This window comes from Nothobranchius furzeri, chromosome 12 (genome assembly GCF_043380555.1).
Source record: "Nothobranchius furzeri strain GRZ-AD chromosome 12, NfurGRZ-RIMD1, whole genome shotgun sequence".
Lineage (NCBI taxonomy): Eukaryota > Metazoa > Chordata > Actinopteri > Cyprinodontiformes > Nothobranchiidae > Nothobranchius > Nothobranchius furzeri.
The window spans coordinates 8252512-8269793 of record NC_091752.1 but is presented as its reverse complement, the minus strand read 5'-3'; the positions used below and the strand labels follow the sequence as shown (position 1 = coordinate 8269793).

The 17282-nt window shown below is 44.6% G+C and overlaps 2 protein-coding genes across 3 annotated transcripts; both read left to right on the top strand.

The window, feature by feature from the left end:
• Nucleotides 1-284: 284 nt before the first annotated feature.
• cep68 (centrosomal protein 68) lies at nt 285-6975 on the top strand. 2 transcript variants are annotated; one of them, XM_070542210.1, is made up of 11 exons: nt 285-361; nt 2459-2570; nt 2668-2717; nt 2795-3006; nt 3265-4293; nt 4714-4858; nt 4942-5126; nt 5447-5569; nt 5908-5970; nt 6473-6569; nt 6660-6975. In XM_070542210.1, the coding sequence occupies exons 3-11, from the start codon at nt 2708-2710 to the stop codon at nt 6836-6838; spliced, it is 2043 nt and encodes a 680-aa protein (XP_070398311.1). In that variant the 5' UTR covers nt 285-361; nt 2459-2570; nt 2668-2707; the 3' UTR covers nt 6839-6975. The 2 variants fall into 2 exon arrangements, with proteins under 2 accessions (XP_070398311.1, XP_070398312.1); XM_070542211.1 differs by lacking the exon at nt 5908-5970.
• Nucleotides 6976-7681: 706 nt separating this feature from the next.
• LOC139062049 (ras-related protein Rab-1B) lies at nt 7682-17075 on the top strand. The gene is made up of 6 exons (XM_070542212.1): nt 7682-7914; nt 11334-11406; nt 11755-11850; nt 15050-15145; nt 15560-15691; nt 16681-17075. Exons 1-6 carry the CDS (start codon nt 7901-7903, stop codon nt 16876-16878), a joined length of 609 nt encoding a protein of 202 aa, XP_070398313.1. The 5' UTR covers nt 7682-7900; the 3' UTR covers nt 16879-17075.
• Nucleotides 17076-17282: the final 207 nt, after the last annotated feature.

Genomic DNA, 17282 nt, shown 5'->3' with positions numbered 1-17282 from the left:
GTGTACCTCTGCACTTCGCCGTCTGTCCACTGGAGGGAGTAAAGAGTACGATCCCCGTTGAATTTCATGGTGCTTTTAAGTACTAGCGACAAAAATTGTAATTCCTAACTTAGTAAATATTACGATGACGTAGCAGCCCCGCATATCAGAGTGTTATTATCAATCCTGAATGTGATTATTAACCTTAAATCAAAGTCTAAACAACCTAGTAGTTTATTTTATAAATGAAAGGACGTGTGGTAAATTATCTGGAAAAACTGCAACGTAAGCAACGTCTTTGAAGGCAGCACCGCGTCAGAGGAAGAGGCGGGAACCTCGGCTGGAGCCTCATCTAGCCGGGTAGCTAGCTGCTCTACTGATGGTAAATATGAACGTTTCTGTTGTTTTTATATATAATATAACATAATGCTATAATACGACTGCTGGTTGAATTGTTTATTAGCCTTCTTTCGTGTCTTTACGTTCAACCTAAACGACCGTAAAGGATGAACAACGGTAAGCTGCAAATACGTAAAAGATGCCCGAATATCGACCACTGTCCATGCGTGGGGTGTGGCTTGTTTCCGTCCAGAGCAGAAGATTTAACAGAATCCACCTCATTGATAATATAAGGGTGGAAAACAATAACAGCTTTAGGAGTTTCGTCCAACTTTTGTCAATTTGAGTTTTCTCTTCCTGTTTCTGCAATGACCCCGCCCCCTCTTTGGGGAAAGACTGTTCAAAACTCCCTCCCTCCATAATGTTCACTCCGTAGAGGTGATGGGGAACAGCCTTGTGTTTAATAACATTTCCAGCAGCACCTGAATGTAGCATGGTAACTCCAGGTAGGCGTCACCTGGATAAAAGCCACATGGGTCTGAGATGGTGGACGCTTTTAGTAATTAGTCTCCTTGGTAACTGGCAGATGGTGGGGATGTCAGCCTGGACCCAGAGGTCATCCAAATCCTCTTGGAAAAGGGAGCTGTTGCTCCAGACCCCTCTTATTGGAAAGAAAAACCCAGTCTTGTCTGACATGAAAACATTGGAGCGGCTAACAAATGAAGACAGAATGTTAGAATGGTTCATGGTCTGTACCTTCTTAGAGTTCTACAACCCCCCAAAGCACTTCACAATGCAATCAGTCATTCACCCATTCACACGCTGGTAGGGATGAGCTTCAGTGTAGCCACAGCTGCCCTGGGGCGCTCTGACAGAAGCGAGGCTGCCAAACACCGACACCACCGGCCTCGCTGACCACCTAAATGTCTTTCCCAAGGACACAACAGCAGCTTCCTATTACCAGACAATCTGAGCTACTGCTGCTCCTGAGCAACTTCGTTTTCTGACTGCAGAGATGTAGATCCGCCAGACAAGAAACCGAAAACAAACCTTGAGATTTTGGTTCTGCAGAAAAATGGGTTTTAGGTGAAAGTAGGGCTGGGCGATATGGCCTAAAATCAACATCACGATATACTGAGAATTTCACCTTGATAACGATAAATGGACGATAACTACAGGTATGCGCAGAAACAAAAGTTGTCCACTAGATGGGGCTGTCACATGGGTGAGTCACATTTTTACCTGACTCAAGGTGGTGCAGCGTCTTAAAGGGACACAAATGTTGCCAACCTACACACATCTTTTTTTATTATCAAATTTATTGACATTGGAAAAATTATCACGATAAGAGTCAGAAATTTCGATAACGATACATTTTCGATTTATTGCCCAGCCCTAGGTGAAAGTGAATAATCAGATTCTATTGTTTAACATTAGTGTTTGTTGTTATGTTCCTGTGAAACGAAGGACGCGGGTCCTGGTAGTTCCTGGGTCAGTCTGCTTTGAAGGACCTGTGTGTCCACACATGATCCAGGAGACCTACACAGCAGCTTAGGGTCCATCCTGGTCCTCCTGGACCTGCTTCATCTTCATACGGACTCAGGAACGGAACCTCAGGACGAGTTTTCCTTATGTTTTATCTAAAAAGGATTTATGTTAAACAAATCTATCTTCTAATCTCTGGATATTAAAAACCGTGTTTAATGGTTCTTATCCTAACTTTAATATCATTTATTTTCATTTGGTGATACTGGACTGAACAGCTGATGAAGCAGCTGTAAAGATCAGAGTGAGCGGTGATTCGGACTGCTCTGCTGTTGGTAAAAGATCCCCTGGATGCTGGTCCAGTCTGAGCATACAGTTTTAATGAGATCAGTCAGGTGAGGAGCCACGTATCATTACACAGCCAGGAGCCGGCGGGCTGCTTCTCCAGGCAGCTGCTGGGTTACCCCACCATCGTAGAGAGGGGTAACTGAAGTCATAGCTCTAATCCCAGATGGCTGTCTACTGCCGCTAGTGCGGGGACTCCTCCGCGCTACGATGGAGTCAGGAGGCTCATGGAAGCGGGGGAGAACCTCAGATAGGTCCCGATGCTATGGCTAACTGCTCTTACGTTCAACTCTTCTATCAAACATTTTAGGTGTCCTTTGTCCATGTGTAGCCCCGCCTCTCACCTGGTGATAGACACGAGCTCCCTGAGCCCCTGACAGGAAGAACCCACAGCAGTGTACGAATGAATGAACGTTGAGGAGGTAATTATATTTCTGCGTCTATATTTGAATTCTATTATTTTAAGAAAATAAGTGAAATTCTTGCTTTTCTCGTGTTTATTTTATTATTCAACTCCAGGCCTCCTGAGAAGTTTGTTGTGAAGACAGAAGGATGTAAGATGGCTGAAGGTGTGGCCTGAACAAACACAGGAGTTAATAATCCAGACCATAATATAACATCACTAATTACTCATGTGTTCCTTTAGTTTCACACACGGAGCCTAGAGGCTGCAGCCAGCAGCTCCCCGAGGTTCAACACAGCAGGAGGATCTGTGGTCTGGCTCAAAGAGACCAGGCACACACAAGTGTAACCATGGCAACCACCTCCAGGCATCTGACAGACCGGCGCTATGTGACGAGGAAGCCACTGTTCTCTAAAGAACATGTTTCCATCTTGAAGATGGCCGTCCCAAAGGAGGTGAGGAGGAACGAATCGGGTCCAGATCCGATAAACTCGTGTGTGTGTGTGTGTGTGTGTGTGTGTGTGTGTGTGTGTGTGTGTGTGTGTGTGTGTGTGTGTGTGTGTGTGTGTGTGTGTGTGTGTGTGTGTGTGTGTGTTTTCGCCTCCCTCGTTTTCGTTTGTAGGAATGTAAATTTAACGTTTTGAGTTAGCACGATAGCTTTTCCTGTTAGCCGTGCACGAATACCAAACTAACTGCTGTTTCCTGTCATTCAGGAGAAACCTCCGGCTGTGGCTGTTAGTAGAACAGAACCTCCCAACGTGAAATTCTCGACCAAACCAGGAGAGATGGAGATACCAACGAGCCAAAGTTTTCCTCATAGAGTCACTTCACGTCCCACAGCCTCCATAGGCTACCCATGTCCCAGAGTCCCAGGGCTCCATGCTCGGCTCTGTCAGGACAAACCCAGTTTAGCATCAACCTCCAACGGAAGCAAATCATCTCTGAAGAAAGTTCCAAGTTCCATCCTAGAATTCCCAAGTCTAAACGCTCCTCTAAGGCCACCGCTGACCTCTACAGTCCTTTATCCTACATACACTCCTCGCTCTCGGGACTCCGGGCCATGCCAGATTCAGCTCAGGCTGCAGGAACGCTGCAGTGGGAGAAGTTTTCCCACGGGGAACTCGAAAGGGGTTTCTGTGTCTTCATATCAGGAGGACTACTGGGCTTGTGCCATTCCTAAAGCACAGCCCCCCTCACCCGACAGGCACTCTGCTGGCTGGAATCCAAACAAGGAATATGAGGCCCTCCTAGACTACACCTACCCTCTGAGACCAGGGCACAGGGACAGTGGATGGGACAGCTGTGAGCTGCAGAGAGACTCCTTTCTAAAGACAAACCCCACCTTGCAGGATTCAGGGATTGATCTGGATCCCTTCCGCAGCTCCGCCAGCTTGTCGGGGTTAGAGGCTTCTGAAAACGAGGAAGAGAAGATCAGAGACTGTAGCTCCATTTGTACAGGTGACAGGTCACCTGACCTTCTAGTTTTCCCCAGATCCTCAGATGGTCCTCTCTCCTGTACCCCTCTGTCCCTCGCTGATCTGAGGGGGTTGGACAGCGGTGAAAACAAAGTCGAAACAAGTTCTCACAGCAGGGGTGGTTCCAACCAACAGCATCATGCAGAACCCTCCACCACATCAGTCCACTCCACCCGTGGATGGTCCCGCTGGGATCGCGGAGAGGCTGACGAGGATTTCTTGTGTCTTCCGGTGCAGCTGGAGGAGCTGCAGCAGCTTTCTAGACAGGTCAGTGCTGATGACACATGTCCACCTCACGTTGATCCCCAAATGACCTTTTGATCCTTCTGATCAGTGAATCATGAGTGTCACATTCATCTGGAACGTAATAGCTCAGTAAAAACGACTCATCTCCTTTAGTGGGACCAGCAAACCCAGTTGTGCAGGGTTGTGAATTAAACATCCTCATTCCTTTATTCATGTTCAGACTGAGGCGTGGGAAACCATCCTGCAGGTAACCCAGGATTTAAATGTGCCGTCCTGTTCTACTAACCTTCATGTTTTCTTATCGAAAGGTTCCTGCTGGTTCTCTGAATTTCCAGCTGTGGGCTTGAAAGTCACTGCATGCAACTGTCCAAACGAAATCTTCACAGTGTCTATCCCACAGATTTCTGCCCTCAGCTGATCCCTGTTTTAATCTTAATGTAGGTGAGGGAGGTGACGGCCCAGCTGGACCGGCCCCAACAGACGTCTCTCTCTGTAAACCATCAGCCTGCAGACGAGGAGGACGGCGCAGGTGTTGGAGAGGACAATCCCTCGCATGAGGAAGATCAGCGTGTCAGAGAGCAGAGAGGTAAAAGGTCATGTTTTACAGACTCAAACCACTTAAAAAACAGCTGATAACTTTGACCTTTGGTTTTGTTTCTTCATCTGCAGTTGACGAGGATTTCTCTGAGACTTGTAGAGGTGGTTTGGGGGTCTGTGTGGAACCAGAGGGAGGAGGACGGTGTATGTCCAGCATGAGGGAGGTGGAGGCTTTAGTGATGGAGCTGTGTGGCTCCAACATCCCTGCTGGTCAGAAGCTGCAGGAGCAGAGTGACTCTCTGCTGCAACTCGTCCAGGTAGTCCAGCAGAGGCCTGACCCGTTTCCTGCTCTGTCCCCACAATTTTTACTATAAAATTTCAAATTAAGAAAACATGATTCAACTTTTGCTAAAGGCTTTCTGTGTGATGTTGATATTTATGGAAAATGATGACGATGCCTCCTTGGTTTAGCTGATTACGAGTGAGGAACCGCTTTAGGCTTCAGTAGGAAAATCCTGTTTTCTGGGCAGGAAGGATGTTCTCATTTCCCAAACAAAACACTCTTTTACATCACAGACATCAGATGCAGGTGCAGCATTGCTCAGTGAGGCTGTACTTATTGTGTTTAACCTTCCAGATGTTCTCTTCACACTTGGAGCTTCTCATCCAGCAGCTGTATGGCCTGTCGGAGAGGATGGAGCGACTTGCTGCTCCCTCTGTGGATGTAGGCAGTGTGAAGTCCTCTCTGACCGAGTATCAGGTGAGGGTGAAGCCCCCTCCCCAGAGGAAACTCGTCTAGCTCTTCTACATCCGAGTCCTGAGCTTCAGCACTGATAGTTATGGAAGATTTTTAAAAACTGAACTCCAGATGAACAGATTCTGTAGCTGAAGTTGGTTTAAATGTTTCACAGTGAAATACTCAGACGCATTCAGGGGGAACTTTGGCTTTAAGCTGAGAAAATGATGTACCAAGTAGGCTCTGTTGGTTGCTAGGAAACCAAAATGCATAGCCCAACCAGAAAGTAGCTTGTTTCCCCAACTGTAGTTGAATACAGTGTGTATTTGAAAAGCGCTAGCAGCATCTTGTGTTCATTACAGCTCAGATTCCAGAGGTTAGACTCCTTCAGCAGCAACACCTGCCTCCATGTTTACCCCACACAGGTGAGGGTCATGTGACAACTGGTCAGCTTGATGGAGGAGAGTCACAGTAACACACTTCAGATAAAACCATTAGGGCTGAAGGAGGGATTAGTATACACACTCAAGTACGCACAGTCATGCACATGCATGCACACACACCAATATGCATGCATGCACACCTACGCACACACACACACACACCTAAACCTCCACACAAACTCACACACACACACATGGATATGCATGCATGCACACCTACACACACACCTAAACCTACACACAAACTCACACACACGGATACGCATGCATGCACACCCCCACACACACACACACCCCTAAACCCACATACACACACACACACTGATACGCATGCTCACCTACACACACAGACATGCACATAAACACACATGCATGTAAACACCTTAATGCATTCATGTACACCTACATACACACAACCACACACACAACCACACACACAAGCACTCTTAAGCCACACCCCCTGAATGAAACGTTCTGTTCTCAGATGTTTCAGAAGGAGCTGAGCAGCCACCGACCTCTGACCTCCTGTGTTCTACATGCTGGACAGCATCTCCTCAGCTGCATCAACACCATCTCTCCATGTCCGTTTGCTTTTAACAAATGATTCATAAAGAATAAGATTTACACCTTTAGAGCAGAGTGTGAGTTTGCCTCTGCTGTCTCATTTGCAGTTTTAAGAGATGCCCTTCAGCTCATTGAGAGGCAGTCTGGGACGTTGCAGACCCACTCGGACCGCTTCTTCTCAATGATCCTGTCTGCTGTGGATAGTCTGACACCACCCGCCCATTCTGGTCTAGCTGAGTGGAGAACAGCGGCGTACCCTGCCAGGATTTCAGGGTCCAGTTTGTGAACAGACTGAGACTTGGCTTCATGCTTTAAATGAGATTTATTTGTATTTTCTGACTTTTGTCCATTTTGTTTTTGATTAACTTAATATTCAAAGCTACAAGTGGCCTCCTTTTTACATTTTTTCATTCAAAACACTTTCTGAATAAAAATTTGCATTGCTGAGCACAACTGAATCCTGAAGTTTAGGATTTATAGGTCTGACCTTGTCTTAATGCTGTTTGTATCCTAATTACTGACCCCCCAACCCCCAAGATCATATATATTTAAAATTCTCATTCACAGTCCTGTCTTAAAGATCAATGATGAAGCATGTGTGTGAGGGGATAACAATGTCCCCATGGTTATTTACATACATGTGATTCAGGGCTGCTGAAATGGTCACGTTTCCTGAACCATAACGCTGAAACTGGTCTTGTTTAATAAGCTCGTGTCTGCAGTAGTAATTCATTCTGATGGGATGTTTTACTTTCGTTCCTGCAGAAAACATGAAAACGAGTGTTTTAAATATTCAGACGTTTATGATATAGGTCTGAAGGACGAGGAACCGGGTGATGTTGGAAGCAGGGTTTGCGGGTCCAGATTGGAAGTCTAAACCCGGAACTAGTGGAGGTGTAGTTTGACAGGACACGGAGCGCTACTGACTCCCTTTGCCACGTTTCACTAAATGACGTAATCTCTCCGGTAGAGCTCGACAGTTCACTGGTGCGGCAGTGACAGCCACCGGCTAGCTTCCACATCTACCCGTATTATCTGGGTTCGGTAAGGTCCGTCTTACTGCCGATGAACCATTAACATTCGGTTTAACGGATAAAACGGGGTTCACCCAAGCTGCGCACCTTCGCTTTTTTGTCCCCTAGGCAACCAGCTGGCTAATGTTAGCCGTTTCCTGGTTGAAGTTGCAGCCATTTTGGATTTTTACTGAAAAAATAGCTAACCGGTCGCGGTTTGGGGAGCTGCACAAGCTAGTTACCGAACCCGTTTTCCTAGCCAGACAGCCGAGCTTACCTCCGGACAGACAAAAGAACACCACACCAGAGAAGATAAACCACACTACAAGTCAACTATGAATCCTGAATAGTAAGTATAACAGTTGGAACGCCGCGGTGGGTTAGCCCTGTGCTAACAGGGTTGGCTAATATCTGGAGTCGGTTGAGACGTGAAACATCAGCTGACTGCGACCCTTTTGAACACCTGAGAGTTAATGGGAACAATGTCAGAGGACAGCGATCGAAGCTTGAATGTTGAATATTTTAATGTCTAACTCTTTTTTTCCAACAATGTTTCGTTGTTCTTGTTAACACTTAAATCGTCCAGGTCCTTGGGTGGGGGTGGGAGGCACTTTGTCGGTATTTGACGGTTTGCTTCTAAATTGAGGACAAAGGTTCCCTTTGGACTCGCAGACAACTTTATCCTGAACTCCTGTGTGATTAACAGCTGTTTTCATGTTCCTGGAAGACGACGCTATCACCAGCAGCGCTCATAATCAGCTGTTTGGCTTCATAAAATAAAAGCTGAGGGAGAAGAGCATTTTAGTGGCCTAATAAAAACGATTATACTTTCATGTTTGTTTCAGAACATGTTTGATTCCATCAACCAGAAGGCTGAGTGTCAGCTGTCGGTGGTGGTTTTCGGGGAAGAGCTGGTTTTCACCGTAGTTTGTGTTGTGAGTGACTCAGTTCGGTCATATGGTTCAGAAATGCTGAAGCAGCCCATCCAGTCATGTGTAGGTCACATGCTACAGGAAAGGCTCTCACTTCCTCTCAGCAGGCTTTAGTAATCGCTAACTTCTGCTTTGTCACCTAACCCTAACCCATTCACAAGCGTTCACCAGGAGGGAAAGTTGGACTTTTTTCCCATTCTTCTATATAATTATTCATTCATATTGGTGTTCTTACCAGTGTTTTATCTCCAGACTTCTCAGAAGTCACATCACAGACACTTCCCTATGGACCAGATATTCAGTGCTACGTTAAAATGCGTATCCTGTTATGTTTGGTGAAAATGAGTCGGGTCAGAGCTGGATCATCTTGATCCAGTTCAGCCAAATGAAAGTAACTAATATGTATTGTTCTGTTGAACAGTGAGGTGAATGTTGAGCTCTGAGGAATCTGCTGAATGATGGGGGATGGCTGCAGTTTGTTATGGTTATTATAAGAGGCTAATTTAACCGATCTAGATGTGGAAACAGAGAAACTCGTGCTTTTTAGATTTGACATTGCATGTAGTGACTGGTAGTTTTGGTGCTTATGTATGGTTTAACATAGGTTATTAGTAAAGGTAGATCGATATTGGGCCCATTTTTGTACATTTACAATCCTGACATCTACAATGCTCTAAAAATTATTTTCAATACATTTCTTTTTATATACCAGTTTCGAATTACCATACCCCTTTATTTATAAACCACAACTAAAATAAAGCATGGGAGCTAACCACAGTGCTGCACAGATGGGTTCGGTAAAACCGAAATAAGACAGAAAAACCAGTGAAAGCAAAACCACCAATGCAAAACAGTAAAATCAAATGGAAGCAGTAAAAACAAGAACAAAAAAAAAAAAAGACAAACGAGTCACTGGCTAAAGGCCAAGCCATAAAGGTAGATCTTTAAACAAGATTTAAAAACAGCCAGAGAGGATGCCTTCCTGACTAATCGGAAGTGAATTCCAGTCGTCATTTAATTGATTTGTTTGGTTGACTTTAGATTAACAGATTTAAGATGTAACAGTCGGCTAAATTCAGTTTTCAAAAACATTCAGCTTCAGAAATGTTGAGCATCCACTCATAATATTAGTGACATTTTAGCACGCGGATGAGGTGGAAAACGTCTAGATGTCGGCCATGAAAATGGTCGAAATAAATCGTCAGTACACATCGGTATTGGCAATAGAAAAAACATCGGTCAACCTCTAGTTACTAGCAGAGATCAACCAACATGGCCCATACCGATGTGGAGTAGACCGCTAAGCAGATCCTATTGTCTCGTATCTGTTTGCTTTATGGATTTGTGCCACACCTTTATGTGCCTGATATTAGTACCATGATGGGAAGAACTACCTTTCTGATTTGCTGTCAAAAATTACAACAGTTTTCTCTTCCTGACTCACTGAAAGTATTTAGTCAGCAGTATCAGTACCTGCTTTCATAGCAGCAGCGCATGTGGAAAGACACGTCTGGTGGTCGTGGAAAAGCTGTTAGTCTCTGTGAGAAGGGTCAGATCATTGGCATTAAAACTGGTCTGATGAGTCCAGATGGACCCTGTTCCAGAGTGATGGTGCATCAGGGTAAGAAGAGAGGCAGATGAAGTGATTTGAACCTGAATGACTTGATTTACCTTTTTAATTACTTGTTTTTTTTTTTCTTTTTTCTTTTTCACATTGATGCTGTGTGCACCCCTCCTATATATTTATTTGGTTGTCTTCTGAACGCCATAGGGACTTAAGCCGGGCGCACACTGTGCGACTTTTTCACTTTTTTGAGTCGATTTTCCACTCGTGCGAGAATCCACAAGATCGGGGTGAGTTTTGCGCCGAGCGGTCGTGTAGTGTACAGGGGGTTACGAGAGGCGATTAACACCACGTGACCAGCTACGATCAGCAATCGTGAGCTCGCACGGACTTCTGGCATGTTTGATATTTTGCTCGTCCCTCGTGAGGGTATCGTACTGTTGAAGCGGCGATGTGAGCAGCTGCGACCCAAAAAGTACCAGAACCGCTCACGGCGCATGCGCAATCATGCATCAACACCGCTCGCCCGCTATTTCCCTAATAACACACGTTGTTCGTTTTAATTTCTACACGTTTTTTTTACTCACAAAGATTGTCAAGAAAGCGTGTTTGTCGTGTTCATGTCAAATTAAACTGATCACAAAACACAGATTTACTTTCTTTATTTCGTTTTCCTCATCCAACCCCCATAAATCCCTGTGTGTCCTCCTGCAGCACTCCCGAAGGACAACAGGCAAAACAAGACAAAAAAGTCTGACGTGTTGAGTAAAAACTGCTATTTTTAGCATATTTTTAGGTCCGACGTGTTGCTACCAGACGTACAGTGTGAGCAGTCAGGTCGCATCCGATAACTGGGTCGTGCAGTGTGAGCACATGACTCGTGAGATCTGCCCTGCGAGGAAGTCGTACAGTTTGAGCTGAAGCTGAGTGCTACGAGTGAAAAAGTCGCACAGTGTCCGCCCGGCTTAAGTTTGGCATGTTTCAATGATAATGAAATGATTCTGTCATTCATAATTCGTGAGCGTATGTCCGGTCACATGATCAGTCAGTATTACTGCTCTTCCCTCTGAAGGTGTAGCTCCACCAGGATCTCTGTCAATAATCATTTGATTTGTTGGGAAAAGCAGAAATGGGTGCTCTGGTCCTGGTTTTATAATTTACTGGGTTTTATGGGTCACGATTCTATACAACAGGAGTTAAGTGAAGTTATTTTTGTGTTTTCATTATTAACTACTTTAAAGATCCTCTAAAGTTTTAACTTCTCCTTCACAGTGACTATTTATTCAAACTGCTCCTGATTGGTGATTCAGGTGTTGGAAAGTCTTGCCTCCTCCTTCGATTTGCAGTAAGTTCCCAGAATAGCTCACTAACTCCGTTTTTAGACTAATTTCCTCTTTGCACACATAGTGTGTGTGTGTGTGTGTGTGTGTGTGTGTGTGTGTGTGTGTGTGTGTGTGTGTGTGTGTGTGTGTGTGTGTGTGTGTGTGTGTGTGTGTGTGTGTGTGTGTGTGTGTGTGTGTGTGTGTGTGTGTGTGTGTGTGTGTGTGTGTGTGTGTGTGTGTGTGTGTGTGTGTGTGTGTGTGTGTGTGTGCGTGCGTGCGTGCGTGCGTGCGTGCGTGCGTGCGTGCGTGCGTGCGTGCGTGCGCGTACCTGTATTTGTGTTTAATGTGAGTGACTTTATTTCTCTCTGCAGGATGACACATACACAGAAAGTTACATTAGCACTATTGGAGTGGACTTCAAAATACGAACCATAGAACTAGATGGGAAGACCATTAAACTTCAGATCGTAAGTACACACCTGCTGTTCACACTGAATACAAACCTGCAAACTTGTCACTTTTCAGCGAAAATTGCCATTCTCTTTCACGGGAATTGCAAAGAAAATTTTTGTTTTGGGGGGTGGGGAGTCTTCTTTTGGGGTTCAGCACTTTTCATGTGAATCAATTAGAGACAGGAGAGGCACATTAATCTTGTTTACAAACTCGTTGTTGTTGTGTTGTTGTGTCAGTCATGTCGTTATTTGACCAATCACAGTTCAACATCTCGCTGCAGTTTTGAGCTCAGTTTGTCAAATCAAACAAAATCACCAAATAGGTTTTTTTTCCTCAAGGACTTCAGCAGATTTATCTCCTTTCAGCCTTCATATGTTTCCTGAGTCTCGTCATGTTTTATTTTTGGATTTGAGTTTGGAAATTAACAAACACCAACAGCATTTAAAGAGCAAGTCACCCCCTACCAGAGTATTACTCCACTCCCACTTCCTGTTTGAAAAATGCAACAAATGCTGTTGCCTAGCAGACTGAGAGGGCGGAGCCACTAACAAATACACACACACACACACAGGCTCACTACGACATTGTGACATCATATGGTACCAGCTAACGTTCTAGGGTACCTCTTAGCCAATAGCGATGGCAGATTTAAATTCAAATGCAGTGCAGAGTTTTTGCCTGACAACAGCACAAAGGGGGGGTCAAGGTTGCATTTTTTTATCTAGGGCAGACGAGCAAACGAAGGCAGTGGACGAGTCTCATTGCTGTTGGCCAATCGGAGGCGATACGTTTGCATATCATGAGCGCAAGAGGTTTCTGACAGTAAACGACTCACCAGCATCGATTCATACTAAAGACCACAGCAGATTAAGACGTTTAAAAATGCTGCAAAAGCACGCGAAGTTCTGCAGAACCACAGCATTACGGTGAAGGTTCACTAATGGTAGTACTGAGTTGTTTAATTATTAATATTTCACTTTTTAATCACACGCCTTTAGGTTAGTAATTTTGGGTTAATAAGTCGGGTTAGAATGAAAATGCAGAATTCAGAAATATTAGTTTATGTATTTAGCAGACACTTTTGTCCAAGGCGACATACAAGTGATAAAAACAGAAAAAGCTGAATTTGAAAAAATAAAAGGAAAAGGATTTCATAATATCTGAGTATTATTGGACATCAGTAGCTCAGGTTGTCCAGTAATCAGAGGGTTGTAGGATTGACGACGCCCACACAGTAAAAGTGTACAGCTCTCTGTCCAGAGCTACCATGTAAACCCTACCTCATGTATACCCAATCACATGTGAGGTATGGCTGGGCGATATAGAAAAAAAGTATATCGATTAAAATTTTTTTATATTTATTGATGATTATTGAAACACATTTTTAAAACTGTAGAAAAGACTTTACGTGCCGTTTTATTTTGTGTATTTTTATTTTTTCTCCACCTCTTCTCGCCGCAACATCTTTAGGGCTGCCACAAACGACTGTCTTAGTAGTCGACCAATCGTGTCATTCATAAACGTTTAGCTTATTGCACCAGGATGCTCTAATATTCCCATCATTAGCTTCTAGTCTGAAGGGTGATCAGCTATGTGCCATCTAATAATAAAGACAAGATGATAGCTTATCAAACAACTTTTAATTAACTTTGTAATCTGTTAATACAAATGCTACGGTCAGATGGAGGTAGACACCTAAAACTAAAAATAAATTTTACACAAAAGAAACTTGTGTTCACAAGCGGCATGGTGACGAGGTTGAAGTGCTTCATCTTCCAATCTTAACTCAGGAGATGGCAGGACACACCGGGGTATGCCTCTGTAGCACGGCTGGTCCACACGTCAGCAGTCAGGGACCATCGACCGCTCTGAGGGTCTGCTTTAGCGTAAAGATAAGAAATAAAAGTTAGTTTATTTACCAGATTAATAATTCTGTTAAATCACATAAAGTAGGTTAAGATTTAACACAAAGACAATGTTTTATGCTTTAAAAATATTAGTTTCTTGATTAATGCATTTTATTGTAATGTTTATTTTACGTCCAGAGAGAAACCGAGACAAAGACGTGCGCGCGCGCACACACACACACACACACACCCTTTTAAAAGTTGTTAATTCTTCTTTTCCATCATGGTGCTGAAGTGGAATCAGCCTGGTAGGCTGCTACCTAGTTGTCATGGTAACCTGGGTTGAGCTGCTTGATCATCTCTCTGAAACCTTGATACCGACCATGAACAGGACTCTCGTGACCAACATGCTCACAACGGCCTCGGTCAGGACGTTCGCTCGCTGAGGTGTGCTCGTAACAACTGGTGTACTGAAGAGGAGCACTTTTCTTACCGCTGTAACGTAGCGGGATGAAATAAATCATTAGCGTTTGTACTAAGAGCAAAAATATGTGACATAAAAGTGTTCTAGAGGTAATAACATCACCACCACTACTGGTGTTGTTGTTACAGCTACAAATACAAGTAACTCTGTTAATGCTAGCAGCTAACAGGAGGTGAACTTACCGAGGCGACTCTTCATTCTCTGCCATGATGCGCTTCCTCTTAAGATGCTTGTGCATCGCTGATGTGCTCCCGTGAAAGGAGAGTTTGCTCGCGGACGGAACGCGCTTCACAGCTTCCAGCGTTTATTGTTCAAGCGGCTCGTCTCTGTGGTGAGCCAATATTCTCCCAAACTGTAGGGGGCAGCATGGAGCTCTACTATTTGCATCCAGCACTACACCATAGTAGAAGTAAAAATTACTGTTTACAACATGACATTCCAGCATTTTTAACAGCGTCCTCGTCTTTTCCGACAGTGAGAGCTTTTTCTCTCCAAGAATTATTAACAACATGTTGATCACGGTGATCTTTGAGAGCTGAATCATACAAATGTCTGTATTTACGAACCTCTGCCATACTAGTTCAGTCCGCCATGTTTTACACGTCCGACCGTCCACGTGGTTAGAAAATTTCCTAGGTGCGCGGTGCGGAAAGTTTGGGCCATGCGGAGGCGCGGAGGAGGGGCGTGGTTGTTAAAATGACGCAATTTTGCCGCGCGGACCTCGCGGACGCGTCAAGCATAAACCAACCTTTAGGGTCCCCCCCAACCCCCACTGAGTGGATCATATTCACCTGCTATTGTCAAAATAAATGATGTCATTTAATGTCAGCTGTTGAACTTGGTGTTCTTTGCTGCATCTTAATGATTATTTATTGTTGACAGTGGGACACAGCAGGACAGGAACGGTTCCGTACAATCACATCCAGCTACTACAGAGGGGCTCATGGTATCATCGTAGTGTATGATGTCACAGACCAGGTGAGTCCAGCACCACACCTATCATAAGTCAGCACAGTCACAACCTAAAGGAAACCAACATCAATTACTGTGAAACAGTGAAGCCGCAAACTGAGGAAAGAAATCAGACAAACGCCAGAGGACTGAGTTTCCCAGAGTTCATACATGTGGGTCAGGGTTATAAGACCCATCCCTTACCCTCTTAGGACGGTTCGGGTTGGGTCATGTAACCCCAGTCCCCTCAGGAGGGTGCTCTTGTTGTCTGAATTAGTTATAAAAGACTCAAACATCATTATTATTGAGTGGTTTTCTTCATCTGAAGTGAGGATGAGATCAAAAACATTATTTCCTCCACAACCACATGTGGCTGTATGTCTGAGGACCGCTGAAGTCTGGTTGTTGCAGAGCTCAATGGTTGATCTGTTTCCTCCTAAGGAGTCCTTCAACAACGTCAAACAGTGGCTACAGGAGATCGACCGCTACGCCAGTGAAAATGTCAACAAGCTATTGGTTGGAAACAAGTGTGACCTGACAACAAAGAAGGTGGTGGACTACACAACAGCAAAGGTAACTCACCTGCCAGCACCCATCACTGAAGTAGAACTGGTTTCCTGTTGCTCCTCCTATGACTCTGTTCAGTTTAGTGTAAACAGGTGATCCACCCAAAACCGAGCATTACTTTAGTTGTAATGGTGTCAAAATCAGATTTGTTGTGATTGAAGAGGCTGATGTTTATCTGTTGGACCGTAGCCAGCAGCTGTGGGCATGTGTGATGAAAGCAGCTACATCATTACTCCAAAACTCCACATAAACCTCTCCAGGAACTAAACTAGCAGAAAATGTTTCACTTCTTTTTGAAGCTTTGCAGCGTGGTGTAGATGGGACCTTAAATGTACTTACACAACCCAAAGGTCCTCTCTTCTCCTTTGTCTCTTATTTTCTTATCATTTTAAAGTTCATGCCTGCAGTTTTCAAACCAGCTGTGTGATGGAGTGTGAACTCTAGCCTGATAGTATCGTAGGCAGAGACTCGGCCAGAGGGTAGGGCACGGCGGGAGCTTTTCGTGTAAGACAGGTAGGGTTGTACGCATGTGTGTGTGGTATATTCGTCAGGAACACACTCGAGGCTGTCTACCATCACCAACAACGTGTTCTGCGGAGCGAGACTGTCCTTACAGGAAAATGACATCACAAAACTGGACCGCCAAAATAAGAGTGGTGTAAATTTTACAAAATGAAAGCACTATTGAACGGGATGCAAATATAACACTTTCTGACGAGCTGTGATGGATATTAAGTTGTATAACGATCAACACACCTTCATGTGGGAGTCATGACCACAAGCTGCGCGTTTCAGACGGGCCTGGCTCTCCTCTGTCAGACACCAACACGGTTTCTTTGTGTGTAAACACCTCTGATGCAACACAAAGCTAAATGTTTCCCAGCTAAACCGCTAATCATTTAAGTAGATCTATTCCCACTAATGGAGAAACTTAATTTGATAAAGTTTGGCTTTGTTTTCGGACACAAATGAAATCCTGCCTTTATGTTCTCCAGGAGTTTGCTGACTCACTTGGGATTCCCTTTTTGGAAACCAGCGCCAAAAATGCCACCAATGTAGAGCAGGCCTTTATGACCATGGCTGCTGAGATCAAGAAGAGAATGGGTCCTGGAGCCACGGCTGGAGGAGAGAAGCCCAACATGAAGCTGACTCCAGGCACTACTGTCAAGCCCTCCTCAGGAGGATGCTGCTGAGAGAAACATCACCCCCCCACCCCCCTCCTCTTACTCTGCAGGCCTGTCAGCCAGGCCCCATCACCCTCTAAACACCACTGTGTCCCAGAGAAGCCCCGACAAGCAGACCGGACAGGAAGACTCGCTCTCTCTCTCTCTCTGTCGTGTGTGTGTGTGTGTGTGTGTGCGTGCGTGTGCGTGTGTGTGTGTGTGTGTTTCATGCATTCCTACAGAGGGGTTGGCTAACCAGTCTTCTCATTAAGGTTTCTGTTCTTTTCTTTCTGTGACTGCTGTCTTTTTCAGCATGTGTCTGTCAAGTTTGAAGGTATTTTTATTTTCTGTACCAACCTCTGCACAACATTGTCTCAGCTGTTCTAAAGTCTAGTGCAACATTATATGTACATAAACATTATGTATATATATGT

Bases quoted from the DNA above. Each gene is read 5' to 3' on its own strand.
- cep68 (XM_070542210.1), top strand. The intron at 5,971-6,472 runs GTGAGGGTCATG...TTCTGTTCTCAG, and splicing joins TCCATGTTTACCCCACACAG to ATGTTTCAGAAGGAGCTGAG. The intron at 6,570-6,659 runs GTCCGTTTGCTT...TCTCATTTGCAG, and splicing joins CATCAACACCATCTCTCCAT to TTTTAAGAGATGCCCTTCAG.
- LOC139062049 (XM_070542212.1), top strand. The intron at 11,851-15,049 runs GTAAGTACACAC...TATTGTTGACAG, and splicing joins AGACCATTAAACTTCAGATC to TGGGACACAGCAGGACAGGA. The intron at 15,692-16,680 runs GTAACTCACCTG...TATGTTCTCCAG, and splicing joins TGGACTACACAACAGCAAAG to GAGTTTGCTGACTCACTTGG.